A 14,175-nucleotide genomic window follows, 5' to 3' on the forward strand; every position below is an offset into this window, starting at 1 on the left:
CTGAAATCCATCATCTAGAATATACCAGAGTGTTGCTCCAAGCCCACCAATTCATCGCGGAGATATTCCCCAAATCATCAAGAGTTAATTAGAAGTTTTTAATCATCTCAACAAAGTGCCAATGCCCATTGCTCAACCTTCTATAGAGAGCTGCTTTCCAAAGTTCAAACATTAACGCTATTCATCCTCTAAGTTCATCAAATTCAAATCATCAAGAAATTTCCTTGGTCATTGATCAATTTCCTTGATCAATCCCCAACCTTTAATATATATACGCTACTTTGACCTCCTCCCTTTTATTTATTCTGTTCCTTTACAATATGGTATACCTTTCTAGAACCAGATGTTATAGGATTTTAGCTTTAGATCTGGAAGAAACCTTAGGAAACATTCCTCATTTTTCAGCTGAGGAAAGGGAGACAGAGGTTGTGACTTTCTTCACGATCATACAACTAGTAAATGTCTGAAGTACAATTTAAATTCAAGTCTTCTGCTCTATAGTGCTCTTTCCACTGAACCTAACACTCAGGGGTCTCAATGATACTTAAATGTCAAATGTGCACCATGCCCCAAATTACCTAGCCTCCTTTGATTGTTATGCATACTTTATATGTACATGGACATTTATGGCCAGGATTTTAGTCAGTCTCAGTTCCTGGATTTTGCTTTATCTTAATTTCTGAACTTTTCTACTGTTACATTTCTCTCTGTAACCTAGCTACTCTTTATTTCTTTCCTGGGAATCATATGTACCTAGTTTTCTCCTTTCCCCTTCTTTATTTTGAAGGTTCTTTTTAATTAGATTTGTGAGATTCTAGGCAAATAAATTTTGTTAGCTCTTGTAATGTGAACTCCAGCCTTGATGAGGAGTCCTTTGTCCCTAAATATAAAGTCATTGCTGGACAGCTCTTTGCTTTCTATTCTTTTTACTGGGTGCAAGGAAAAAATTCCTAATGATTGAAGCTGTTTTAAAGTAGGAGGAAGCATCATGGGAAGTACTGGAGATCATCAAAAGGATTGTAGATGACTATTTTAGGGGTTGCTCTAGGGGGTGAAGTTCCTAGTCATATGAGGTAGGATTGGATAATTTCTCTAATTCCTTCTAATTCTGAAATGGCATTATCTATTCTCAATCCCAGGAAAATTATGTATTATTTACTAAGTAGGCTCAGGGTGTGATATTCAATAATGATCGACAGTTGATTGCTAAGCTTAATTGAAATGAATTTATTGACTTGGAAAATATCTGTTCTCTGACTCAGTTGTTCACTGCATTGCTCCTATGCTTTCACAAGTAGACCACTGGAAAAAAATTTTATAGAGCTTTCAAGATTTTTCTTTCCCTCTAGCCAATTTCCTTAGGGCACCTTTCACATCCTTATTCCTTAGGGTATAAATGAGAGGGTTCAACATAGGGGTAACTGCTCCATAAAATATAAAAATGACTTTGTCCTGGTCCTGAGACTCTTTAGATTGGGGCTTTAAGTACATATAGATGGCTGTCCCATAAAATACGGTCACCACTGTCAAGTGGGAACCACAGGTGGAGAAAGCTTTGAGCCTGGCCTCTGTGGAACGGATCCTGAGCACAGCTGCCACAATGCGGATGTAGGAGATGAGGATAAAGGTGAAAGGCAAGGGCAGAGTAAAAGTACTAATGACCAGCCCCAGGATCAGGCTCATGGGGGTGTCAGAGCAGACAAGCTTCAGCAAAGCTTGGATTTCACACATAACATGGTTGATGATGTTGTGCCCGCAGTAATTAGCTGGAATGGCAATAATTGGCATTACAGACAAAAGGAAGGCACTGACCCAGGTGCCCACGGCCATCTGCAAGCAGACCTGGTTGCTCATGATGACGGTGTAGCGCAGAGGGTTGGAGATGGCGACAAACCGGTCATAGGCCATGACAGCAAGGAGGAGACACTCAGTCATCCCCAGGAATAGGGAAATAGTCATCTGAGCATAGCAGCTGGTGTAGGAGATAGTGGGGAAGTCCTTGAAACACTGGGTCAACACATAGGGCTCCCAGCTGGTAGAATAGCAGATGTCAAGGAAGGACAGATTGCTGAGGAAAAAGTACATGGGGGTATGAAGCTGAGGGTCCCTTTGGATCACAATGACGATGAGACTGTTCCCCAAAAATGTGACCAGGTAGAGGCACAAGAGCCCGGAGAAGAAGGCGGCCTGCACATGGGGCCTCTGGGAAAAGCCCACCAGAATGAATTCTGTGATGTCAGAGTAGTTAGTTCTCTGCAGCCCATCCATCGGGCCCCTCAGCTGCAAGGAAAAGAGACAAAACAGAGCATCTTCTACATGGGAGCCAAGGGACAGGAAGAACTTTTCAGCGGCTTCTGGAATGAACATTCTCAGCTTTAAGTCAAAACTGGGCTGGGTTACTGCCAGAGGGTCAGGCTCATACTGCACATGTTGATGGAAGATGGAAAAAAGGTCTGGGGATTTGGAAAATTGTTTTCTTATGAGCAAACTTTGAAAGGTTTGCTATTACTTTAGCCTGGAGAAAGGGATATAAGCTCTCCTTACTCGATGCGAAAATATTTAGTCTATTCTGTGACACAGTGGCCAGAATACCACATTTGGGGTCAGAAACCCAGGATTCTGACTCCAAATTGAACATTTTCTCCCTGTGTGACTTTAGAAAGTCCTTTGATGCTCAATGCCTCAGTTTCTTCCTATGTAAAGTAAACATATTTAATGAGATGCCGTCTATGAAATCTTGCAGATCCAATTGCTTGTTATCCTATGAGACACAGATTTGATCAATCATGTTTTTGGTTGTCATACACAGGAAACATGGGGGTGATTAATTGAATCAGGCAGTTATTTTGGCCTCCTCATGATGCACAACAGCTTGACCTTTTTGGATAAATTGGCTGGTCAATTCAAAAGGTTACTTTCATTCAAATAACTGGTCATTATTTTTATTCCATGATACCAAGAAGCTGATTTGACTGAAGCTTTTTATTTCTAATTAGCTATTTAGGAGAAACAACTGTCCAATTTAGACTATTCTGGAACTATAAATTGAGTAGGAACAAGGAAGGCAAGGAAGGAATCAAAGATAAGCCTGATGTTTCTAGGCTGGGAGAAAGAGATTGTAATTGACCAACATGAGACATACTGAAAGTTGAGCTGCTCTTGGGGGAAAGATTCAGAATCTGATTTGTTCTACTTAAGATTTTGGTGAGTAAGAAAATAAAAGACTTCCTGTAGTAGAAGAGAAGTTAAAAGTTTTGTGATAACCATGCAACTTAGGAAAGCTTTCCATACATAAAGAAAGAGTTGGGACAAAATAAAGCTTATTGTAAAGTTAACATGACACCAGCTTAATCGAATCAATTCCAATCAACAAATATAATTGACACTGATGATATAGATAAGCATGGGGATATAAAAATGCGTTAAGAAGTTGACATAAATGATCATTTATGTTGCTTCCATGTCCTCCATACATTTCTGGATCACTGAATCATAAGTTGAGCATTAAGATCTGCTAGTCCCACCCCTGTTCAATCATAGCATTGAGATCTGCTAGTCCCACTCCTATTCAGAGAAATACAGTGAGACCAGATTGAGAAAGGTACTTACTGACCAGAAACACAGCTAAAAAGTGGCACAGCTGGTACATGAACTAAAGTCTTCTGACTCGGTGACAATTCATATTCCTGAATGTCCCCCAGGATGATTGTCACCTTCATAGCAGTGGATATTAGAGCAGATGAGCTGTTGAGAGCTTTTATATCTCCTGGATTAGAATACCTTTCCATGACCTCTAATCTCTGCCCATCATAAAAGCAGACCAATAGCAATGGCTAATCTTATTTGAGGATCATTGGATTTTGAATTGGAAGGGAATTTAGAAAATAACAAAGTCTGAGAGGTTAAGGGGCTTCTATAAAGTCACATTGATAGTTCTTCTGACTTTAATGTCCTAAGTCTCCCAGCTTTCCTTTCTTTCCCTGACATGACCTTTCTCTCATCGCATTAGCATCCATTGTCCCTTTTCCCTATTTCTGCGCTCACTGCATCTACTACTTTGTTGGGCAGTTGTTCAATTGCCAACCAACTGGAGGCCCTAGTGTTATATCTGGCAAACTAAAGAAGCAGTTTGGCTAAAGAAATCACTGAGGAGAGGTATTCCTTGTGGGAAAGAGAGAGACAAGCAAGCAAATATTACTCACTGCATGGGGGCAAGAAGGTAACACCAAAGGATGTTTTCTTTAAAATAGGGAAATTTTGTCAGCAACGGCCCCTCTACCCACAAATGAATAAGCTTGATTCCTTTACCTGCAGTAGAAATCTCAGAGAAACAGCTGTGGAAGTAAAATCTTCCTATGAGATGTAGGTGAAATTTTGAAAAATCCTAAGGATTTGGCTATTAGCTTCTATAGGCTGAACAGATCATGTTTGAATATTCTTTTGGTCCCATCAGTGATGTAATGGTAGTTTTTAGGAAACCCACCATTCAATGTTGCTATCAGGAAGCCATCACTGAAGAGGTATTAGGCAAGACAGTCATGGTATACATGCTAAATTAATTCATAGCATGCATTTCCCCCCACTTAAGCAGGTAGTACAATGAATTCGAGAATGTTAAAGCTGGAAGGAAGTTTAGAATGCATTGTATCAGACTCATATTTTGGAGATGAGGAGATTGAATCTCAGAGGAGCGAACTGATTTGCTCAGTGTGACACAGCTTCTAAGTGGTGAGACTGAACTCAAACTCAGTTCTTCTTCACAGCCTATGCTCAAAGCCCTGATACTTTTCTTCTGGCAGCAGAGAATAGCCCCAATTAAAGATATTTGTTTTCAATTAGACACAGATCCCTGGGAAGTCTGGAGCAGGTCTGGAACTTCCTAACTTCAACCTCAGAGAAATGTTGCCACTTCTGGGACTTCAGGGACCATGTCCCTGATTTGCAATTAACAGGTGCCTAATAGAAAGAGGGGAAGAGACAGAGGAGAGACACCAGATAGAGTGAGTAAGCTCATTAAAAGTCACATGTACTTTCCCCTGAACTTTGTAATGAAAGCTCCAGACACAGATCTCATTGATAACAATTTCTGGTAAGGAAACATGTTACTTTCTCCTACCTGCAAGAGGCCTGGGTAGAATGAGTGGGCTATTTCCTTGGTCTGCTCCCCAAACTCCTTTACAAAGCCATCTTAGGCTTGGGTAGTGCAAGTTCCAGTAGATTCGACAACCTTTTCAATCCATTAGACTATTATGTTGGGTAGTACAGTCACAAGGTCCACTTTGGACTGGAAAAGTTATAAAACAACTTCAGAGATTTTTAAAATTTGAATCTCTCTAATGGGGAGAGGGGCAAGAATTTATTAAATGTTTACTATATCCTAGGCAATTTATAAATATTATCTCATTTGATCCTCACAACTCTGGGAAGTAGGTAATATTATTATCTCCATTTGACAGTTGAGGAAACTGAGGCAGACAGAGTTGAAGAGACTTGGCCAAGGTCACACAGCTAATAAATGTCTGAGGGAGGATATGAACTCAAGTCTTCCTGACTACAGATCCAGTGAGCTAACCCTCTGTGCCATCTAGCTGCCTAATTATTACTGTTTTTCAGCAGTCTTTCATATGGTCATATAAGAAGTCATATTTTATTTTCTAAAAACTATCTCTTAACAAATAATCCATTAGGCATAACTTCTCTTTTTGCATATTTTTATCTTTTCTTTTTTTATCTTCAATAGCAGACTTTTATGAGAGACTTTGAATGCAATGATGATTTTCCATTCAACAGTTTCTCTTATTCAAACTACATTTGTTTGTTCAAAAGCTTTCTAATTTTATATAATTAAAATTATTTCTTTTATCTTTAATGATCACCTCTATGCACATTTTTTTAAAGAATTTTACCCCAATCTTATTTGTGAAAAGCATATCCTTTTATTCTCTTCTAATTCTTAAATGATAAGATTTTAAAATCTTCAATGTTTATTAATATCTTTTGCTTTTACATCACCTTCATTTCTAAATATATTCCTCTCCTGCCCAGAGAACCACCCACATATAAAAAAAAGAATAAAAAAGAAAGAGATAAAAAACCCAGTTCATCAAAAATCAACACATTGAGCAAGCCTGACAGCCCATGTAATATTCTACACCTATTGTCTCCCATCTCCCTTCTTGATACTTATCATTTTTACAACTGGGCAATATTCCATTATCCACACACTACACACTTTGTTTTGTCACATTCACATCTACATAGTTTCTAGTTCCTTATTTCTACAAAAAATAATATAATGAATTTTTTGCTATTATCTGTGGCCTTTGTTTTTATTGTTGACCCTCTTGGAGTTTAGGCCTAGTAGTGGGTTCTCTGAGTCAAAACCTTTTCATTTTCTTAATCTAATTCCAAATCGTTCTCCAGAATCACTGGATCAGTTCACAAGACATGTAATCTTAAACATGCAAGGTCACATATCCAACTGGTACTTCCAAATATATTTTTGTTTTTTATTTTTTAATAATAGCTTTTTATTTTCCAAACACATGCAAAGATAGTTTTCAACATTTGCTCTTGCAAAACCTTATGTTCCAAATTTTTCTTTCTCCTTTTCTCCAACCCCCTCCCCTAGAAAGCAAGTAATTCAATATAAGTTAAACAATGCCATTTCCAAGTATATTTTTGAAATTTTGTAGAGAGTAACGGTGGAATTTGACTTGTGTTGAAATTCCACCAAATCCTATCTTCAATATTATTTCATCAAATCCTTATCTTCAATATTATCAGTATTTTCTCCACCAATGCTAGTTTCTATTAACATGGTTTTATAAATTGCTGTGGTCAAACATTTTTTATCACTTGTTGGATAGTTCTCTGATGATGAGCCTCTTTTTGACTGGGCCTTGGGCAATAGAGAGAGTCTAGGACTGAGTCTAGACATTGAAGACCTTCTAGCTTTGCGGGATCTAGTTGCATTCTATATCCCTAGTTCTTGTGACCTAGAATACCAAGGTATCAGAGGAGGATTTTACTAAAAGTCCAAGCTCCTTGATAACAAGACCTTTTCTGTTTGGTTGGTTTGCAAACCCACCAATGGTGAACACATTGATTTTCATATTTAACCATTGTTTGTTGAGGTGACTTGAATACAATCTAATTCCACTTCTTACTTATAGAGTAGATTTGGATTTGTGAAGGCGATCCTGATAGAGCATAAGCTTGGGGAGATCTTAGCAGGCTAGGAAGGTTTGGACTCTGGCTGTTGGTCAGTAAGCAATAATTAAGACACTGTCCTAAGTGCTGGAAATGCAAAGAAAGGCAAAAAGTTCCTGCCTTCAAAGAGCTTACAATCTAATGGGAAAGAAAACATGCAAACAACTATGTACAAACAAATTATATACAGGATAAATAAAAAATAATCAATAGAAGGAAGATGCTGTTTAAAAGCTAGGTGATGATACAATCTAATGGGAAAGAAAACATGTGAACAACTATGTACAGACTATATACAGGATAAATAAAAAATAATCAATACATGGAAGATGCTGTTTAAAAGCTAGGTAATGATTGGACTGTCTGTTTATTGTATTGAGGACCCATAGAGCTAAATCCCCATGTGAGTCACCAGGTTGGCTACATGGGGAGTGACATTTCAGGTACAGTGATTCCTCAAGATCCTCTGCTAAGATATGAAGGGTTTGGGATTTGCCTCAATGGAGGGATTCTCACATTGATGAGATTGTAGTTCTCTGCAATATTAAAGCTTCTTTATGTATAGATACAGGTAGTTTATATGTATGTGTGTTTATTGTTGTTTGGCTATTTAAGTTCTGTCTGATGAATATATCAGGACTGAAATATCAGGAGGCCTGGATTCCTTAATCTGGAGCTGAAAGGGATGCCAGAGGCCTTTTAGCCTAATTCCATCATTTCACAGGAAAAGAAACTGAAGCTAGGGAAGGAAAATAGCTTGTCCAAGTTCACACATAGGAAATCTAGCATTGTCGGGACCTTAAAGGCCACTTCAGCCCTCTTACTTTACAGAGTGAGTCCTTGATAAATGAAGTTACTTACCTGACATCATGCTGGTAGTAAATGGAAGATGCAGGATTTGAACCCAGGTCCTTTGTCTCTAGTCTATGAATAAACCACACTTCCTATAAGTGGTTTTCTTATTGTTGTTTAGTTGTTTTCAGTCATATTTGATTTTTAGTGATCCCATTTAGGGTTTTCTTGGCAGAGTCACTGGAGTGCTTTGCCATTTCCTTGTCTGGCGTATTTTACAGATGAGGAAACTGAGGCAAACAGGGTGAAGTAACTTGTCCAGAGTCACACTGCTAGTAAGTATCTGAAGCCAAATTTGAATAAAAGAAGATGGATCTTCCCAATTCCAGGTCATGCACTCTCCACTGCAGCGCCACCTAGCTTTGGGTCTTTTTATAGGCTGTATAAGCTCTAGTCCAGAAATGCTATAGATCAGTGGTTATTACCGTGGTATCCAGTCATTGGTCAACAAGGACTGTGGCCAGGTACTATGCCAAGTGCTAGGAAGACAAATGCAAGCAGGAAGAAAAAACAGTCCGTACCCTTAAGGAACTTACATTCTAGTGGAGAAGATAACATAAAAAGAAGATGAAAAGGTGAGGTGCCTGCAGGAAGGTATCTAGAACAAGGGCACAGTGGAGGAAATCAGGCGTGAGCCTATGGGGCAATTAGCAGGTAGCTGCATTGGGTGCTCGCCTCAAACAGGTTCTGGGAGGAGACCTCCCACCTTCTAATCAGAGGGAAGGGCTCCAGAGACCAAGGATATAGAAATTCAGAGGAACATAGACTGATGGGAAATGAAAAGATCACAGTCCTTAAATGGGGAGTGTGTTACATCCTTATTTCCACTAACTTCTAACTGAAATTTAACTTTTTACATTTGAATGTAGGTGACAAATATTATTCTGAAATAGAACCATAGGCTTCACCAGTCTGCCACCAAGATCTCTGTCATGAAAAAGATTTGAGAATCTCTATTATAGAACAAGTTCATTCTTGGAAAGGTTAGATTAGATGACTTCTTAATTCTAGTGTTTTCCCTCTGTTAATTATTTCCCATTTATCATGTGTGTGTGTGTGTGTGTGTGTGTGTGTGTGTGTGTGTATGTTGTCTCCTTCATTAGATTGTAAGCTCCTAGAGAGGAGGAACTGTCTTTTGCCTCTTTCTGTTTAGCAAGGTCCCTGGCACATAGTAGGTGCTTATTAAATGTTTACTATGTTTAGCAGAGATCAACAATGAGATCAACTGCTCTCATGAATCTCTCTGGGCATTTCTGCAATGGAGAGTTAGCTCAAGGCTGTATGTATGGTGAAAAGGGTATTGGAAAAGGGAGAGAAGCTGGGATTTGGGAATTCTTTCTTCTGACCAGCAGCTTCCTCAATCTCTCTCTCTCAGTTTCTAGATTCCTGTCTCTCCATTCCCTCTAAATTATTCTTAGTTTCTCACTGTCCCCTTTCTTTCCCCTCCCTAGTCATTTCTTCTCCCTACTTTTCTCATTCCTTTAATCTAAACTCTTCTTCAGTCTTTCAATTTCTTCAGCCTATTCCACTGTGTGTGTGTATTTGTATATGTTTATGTGTGTACCATGCATTAATTAATCCCTAGAGAAGTGTTAAGGTCTTCTCCTGTTCTCCTTGAGAAATAGACATGACTAGAATTCATAATCAGAATTTAGAACCAGCAGGGTTCATAAACATTTTGTTCATGTTCCTGCCCTGAAGGACATGGAGTGAGGGAAGGGGGGGAGGGAGTAAGCTAAATACTTAAAGGTTTCAATAGGTTTTGGGAGGCCTCAGCAAATGGTAAAGAAATATGAGAGGGGCAGAACTATGCTGGTAAATGTTTAACAAGTGGCTCTCTAAATTCAAATGTATGCAGAATGCACTTCCAAGTTTAATCTGAGTTATTAACATTTTCTCTATCAGTTTATGAAGTCTAGAAAATCAAAACAATAAACCAAGCCTTGATCTGTATTATGTGCAAATTTACAAGGTTCAAATGCACACACTAAAGTTTAACAATCAGATTTTGGGGGATTGTTCCAGCTGGCTCCATAACATCTCTGGGATGGGGTGTAGGGTTCAAGGAAATCTTTGGCTAGATTGAAATCTTCCTAGGATGTTCTTCTGTCCTCTTGGGAGACTGTCTCCTTATTTTCTGAGCAATGACAATTTATCTTGCATTATTTTGATTTCTTTTTCCTTAGTCATGGAGTAAACATGGAGAACATATTTGGAGACCCAGAGACATGGGAGTGACTAGCTCAATGTCACACAGGAGCACCAGAGCTAGATTTTTATCCTAGGTTTTTTTTTTCCTACTGTGCTGCCTCTCTAAGGATGAGGTTTATAGAGTACAATAAGAAATTTAAAATTAAACAAAAAAAATCAAATGGGCTTTATGCATTGTGATGTGGAAGATAAAAGAAAGATGGTACTTACTCAGGTCACCTGATCAGCCCAAACCACAGACATGGGATATATTGCTCCTCTTGGATCGATCTCATAGACAGCTTCCAGTCAGAGATTCTGGAGAAAGGCCAACATCCAGGGAGACCTTCAGCCTATGTGGGATGGAAACTTTCAGTTCCCTGACCTGCGAAATCCATACAGCAAAGGACAGTGATTAGACACACCACGAGCCTGGAAGTGTCTTGAAGCCCTGACTATGGCTCTATTGCATTCACAGCTGTGAAATCCCTGGAACTGGGCTGAGTATTCTTTCTTATGTTACCCTCAAAGCTCCAGAAATGGAGAGAGGTCCAGACCAGGAGCCAGGAACCAAGGGTTCTGGGCTCCATTCTGTCCCCAACGCACCGTGCAACTTAGGGGGAGCCAGGCATCGGCCTTCTGGGCTTGGAAATGGGAAGAATCCACTTTTGTCTGACACCCCTCATGGGGCCAGATGTGTGAAGGATTGAGGGACACAGAGAATGGGAAAAGCTCTGAATGGGTCTGAGCACTGGCTATCTGTAATACTTATCTCCGGCTAGGCTACTGATGGTCTGTGCTGTGTTCAGTCACTCTCAACCTTCCTACTTTTACATCACAAAACTTGTGTGTGAGTCATCATCAAGAAGCAAAGTAACACCCTTAGGATCATGGATTTAGAGCTAGGAGGGACATTAAAGACCATCTAGTTTAACTCTCATTTTACAGAGGGGGAAACTATGTCTGATGGAGGTTAAGCAGCTTGGCCAGGTCATATAGCCAGAATTATCTGAGGTCTTGGAGTGGTTCTATTACACCTTGATGATCTTAAAAGAAAAAATGGAAAGAGAGGAGGAGATGGATGAAGGAAAAGGAAGGATATAGAACATAATCTTATGTAATCAGAGTATAAAAGTAGAAGTCTATATAAAAAGAAAGGGGGAGGGATGTTGACTCTTTGAACCTCATTTTCATTTGAACTGGTTAAAGGAGAGAAGAATACACACAGAGTTGGGTATAGAAATACATTTCAGTCAACTGGGAACTTGGAGGGAAAAGAAGTAAGAAGGGAGAATTCAAGGAAAGGCAGCTTAAGGGATAGATTAGGACTAAGCAGAAAAAAACTTTAAGAATGGGAGAAAAATTATACTAGCTCTTTTTGAGGTGGTAAAGGATTGGAATCTCTAATTTGAAAAGGGCTAAAAAGTGGTAGTCTATAAATGTGATAGAATACCATTGTATTGTAAGAAATGATGAAAGGGAGTCTCAGAGAAACTGGAGAAGACGTGTATGAACCAATGAAGAGCAAAGTGAACAGAACAAGGAAAACAATTTACATAGTAATGACAATGTTGTTTGCCTTTTGTTTTTGAAGAGAACCCATAACATCACAGGGTGATATCTTGATTTGTGAGTGCATTGGATTTAAGTGAGGCAGAGTTGCCCAAAGTTGTCAGCCTCACTGTCTCCTCCAGAGTCATCCGAGTCCAGTGGCAGGACAAAAAGTCAAGCTGATGACTGGTGATGGCCCGGGATGGGGGATGACCTTGTTGTCTGTGATATCTGAGCAAGTTCTAAATGTTCCACGATGCCTGCTTTAAATGCCTTCGTTGTTAGAACAAATTGTTGTCATCTGCCCATTCCACCAGGGAAGTCTTCATGTACTTGGTGTAGACATCTCCCTAACTCACTGATGGTTTTGAGGCCTATTGGTTACCTTCAACCTGGTTTAGTCCCTCCTACTGAAACAGTTTTACCAGAGTGCAGCCACTGCACATGCTACAGCTTTGAGGACATACAGGTGAGAGTTGGGTGATATGTGGACACCAAAGATGAATGAACAGCCTTGAAAAGGGTGCTAGTCCTCCTTAACCCATACATCCCAGGGATGGCAATATGGTAAAGAAAGCAACTTTGAAAGAATTAGAAATTCCAGAGAATTCATGATGAGACATACTAGTCACCTCCTGATAGAGAGTGTGAAATGCAACATATATATGTATATGCATATATAGATAGCCAATATACTAACTTATTTTGCTTGATTATGAGTGTTTGCATCAGGATTTTGTTTTTCTTTTATTTTTAATTGGGTTTGGGGTGGGAGGGAGAGAAGGCAGATTTTTTTCTGATTAAAAAAATTAATTTTGAAAAAATTGAAAGACAAAAAAAGAAAAAAAATTACCTCCATGATGAGGTAGTTTTCAATAGAGATTCTGAAATTTTTAAATGAAAGAATAAATTCAACTAGACATCTGGCTATTTGAATCCTTCTGCCCACAAACAAATGGATTTCAGCCCTTCATTTATGTGCTCTTTTGCAGTCAATGATAATAATGATGATTTATTTAGCACTTTATGTTTTGTAAAACTTTATATATGTATTATCTCATTTGATCCTCTCAACAGGATGGGTAAGTAGGTGCTATTGTTAGCCCCATTTTATAGATGAGTAAACTGAAGCTAGTAGAGGTTAAGTGACTTGCTTAGTTTAACACAGCTAGTAAATGTCACTTCATATCCAAAACTCTTATTTATTAGTTTCTTTTTATGCCAAATATGGAGCTTAGACTAGTGGCTTCTGAGATTCCTTCTCTCTCAATTTATGACCTATGACTTTGGTCAAGTCACTTTTTTGGGCCTCAGTTTCTTCCTATGTCAAATGAAAGAGGTTGTATTCAATGGTCTCTGAGGGTCTTTCCAGCTCTAAATCTATACACATATACTATACTGTGTGCTTCTAGGGTTCTCTTGAATTTTTTACTTTTCAAGTTTTGACTTTATTCCATTTTTGACAGAGATTAAGTGCTACCTGATTTATTTGTGTGGTGGGACTTGAACACAAGACCTCCCAGTCAGACAATTAGATGACAGGGAAAGAGAACTAATTATACTGTTGTGGGAAGAGATGTGAATTGTAAACAATTCTTTTTCCCAGCCAACAGCTATCATAATCTTAAAAAAATATGATGAGCTACAAAATCAAATGTAAATATAAACATTCCATATACAAGAAAAGGCAAAAAAGGAAAATTGTATCATGACTCTCTTAATCAGCTTGTTTTAAATGTATATTTATATACATATAAATACACACATACAGGATATACATATATGTGTATACATGTGTACCTACATGTGTACATGCACATGGATACAAGATATATGCATATACATTATATGTGTGTCTTTTTACCTATGTATTGTGATACCGAATAAATGTAGTAGTTTTGCTCTGCTTCTATTTATCATCTTCTGAACTTTCACTTCCTTCTGATCTTATCTGTGTAGTTTAAAATATTTCATAGATGGTCATTCAGAGGGCACTACTATAATTACTTTTGTCTTCCCCACTGGTTCCTTTCCCCCTAAGATAAAAGGCGTCACTTAAAACAAAGAAGTGTCATCAAACAAAACAAATCTATGTTCTACTGATAATATCTGGCAATGTCTGTCTCATTTTATACCTGCAATCCATTACTTCTCCACCAACAAGTGGAGGCACGTGTGTTTCATCATCAGTCTCCCAGAGTTGTGATTGGTTATTGCATTTATCAGATTTCTTAAGTCTTCTTATGATCTTTTAAATAGATGGTAGAGTGCTGGTTCACTTGGACTTCACTAAATAAGGAGATCGTTTTTCCGGGGTACATATAATCTCTAAAAGATGGCATTTATCAAGACAATAATTGTAATTTCTTC

The 14,175-nt window shown here is 38.6% G+C and overlaps 1 protein-coding gene across 1 annotated transcript; it reads right to left on the reverse strand.

Annotated features, from left to right (window-relative positions):
• Positions 1-1,326: 1,326 nt before the first annotated feature.
• LOC127543131 (olfactory receptor 13H1-like) lies at positions 1,327-2,268 on the reverse strand. The gene has a single exon (XM_051969155.1). The coding sequence runs from the start codon at positions 2,266-2,268 to the stop codon at positions 1,327-1,329; it is 942 nt and encodes a 313-aa protein (XP_051825115.1).
• Between the last annotated feature and the right edge of the window lie 11,907 nt (positions 2,269-14,175).

The sequence above is a fragment of the Antechinus flavipes genome, chromosome X, assembly GCF_016432865.1.
Source record: "Antechinus flavipes isolate AdamAnt ecotype Samford, QLD, Australia chromosome X, AdamAnt_v2, whole genome shotgun sequence".
Classification (NCBI taxonomy): Eukaryota; Metazoa; Chordata; class Mammalia; order Dasyuromorphia; family Dasyuridae; genus Antechinus; species Antechinus flavipes.

Excerpts from the sequence above, each read along its gene's own strand:
- LOC127543131 (XM_051969155.1), bottom strand. The coding sequence starts at position 2,268 with ATGGATGGGCTGCAGAGAACTAACTACTCTGACATCACAGAATTCATT.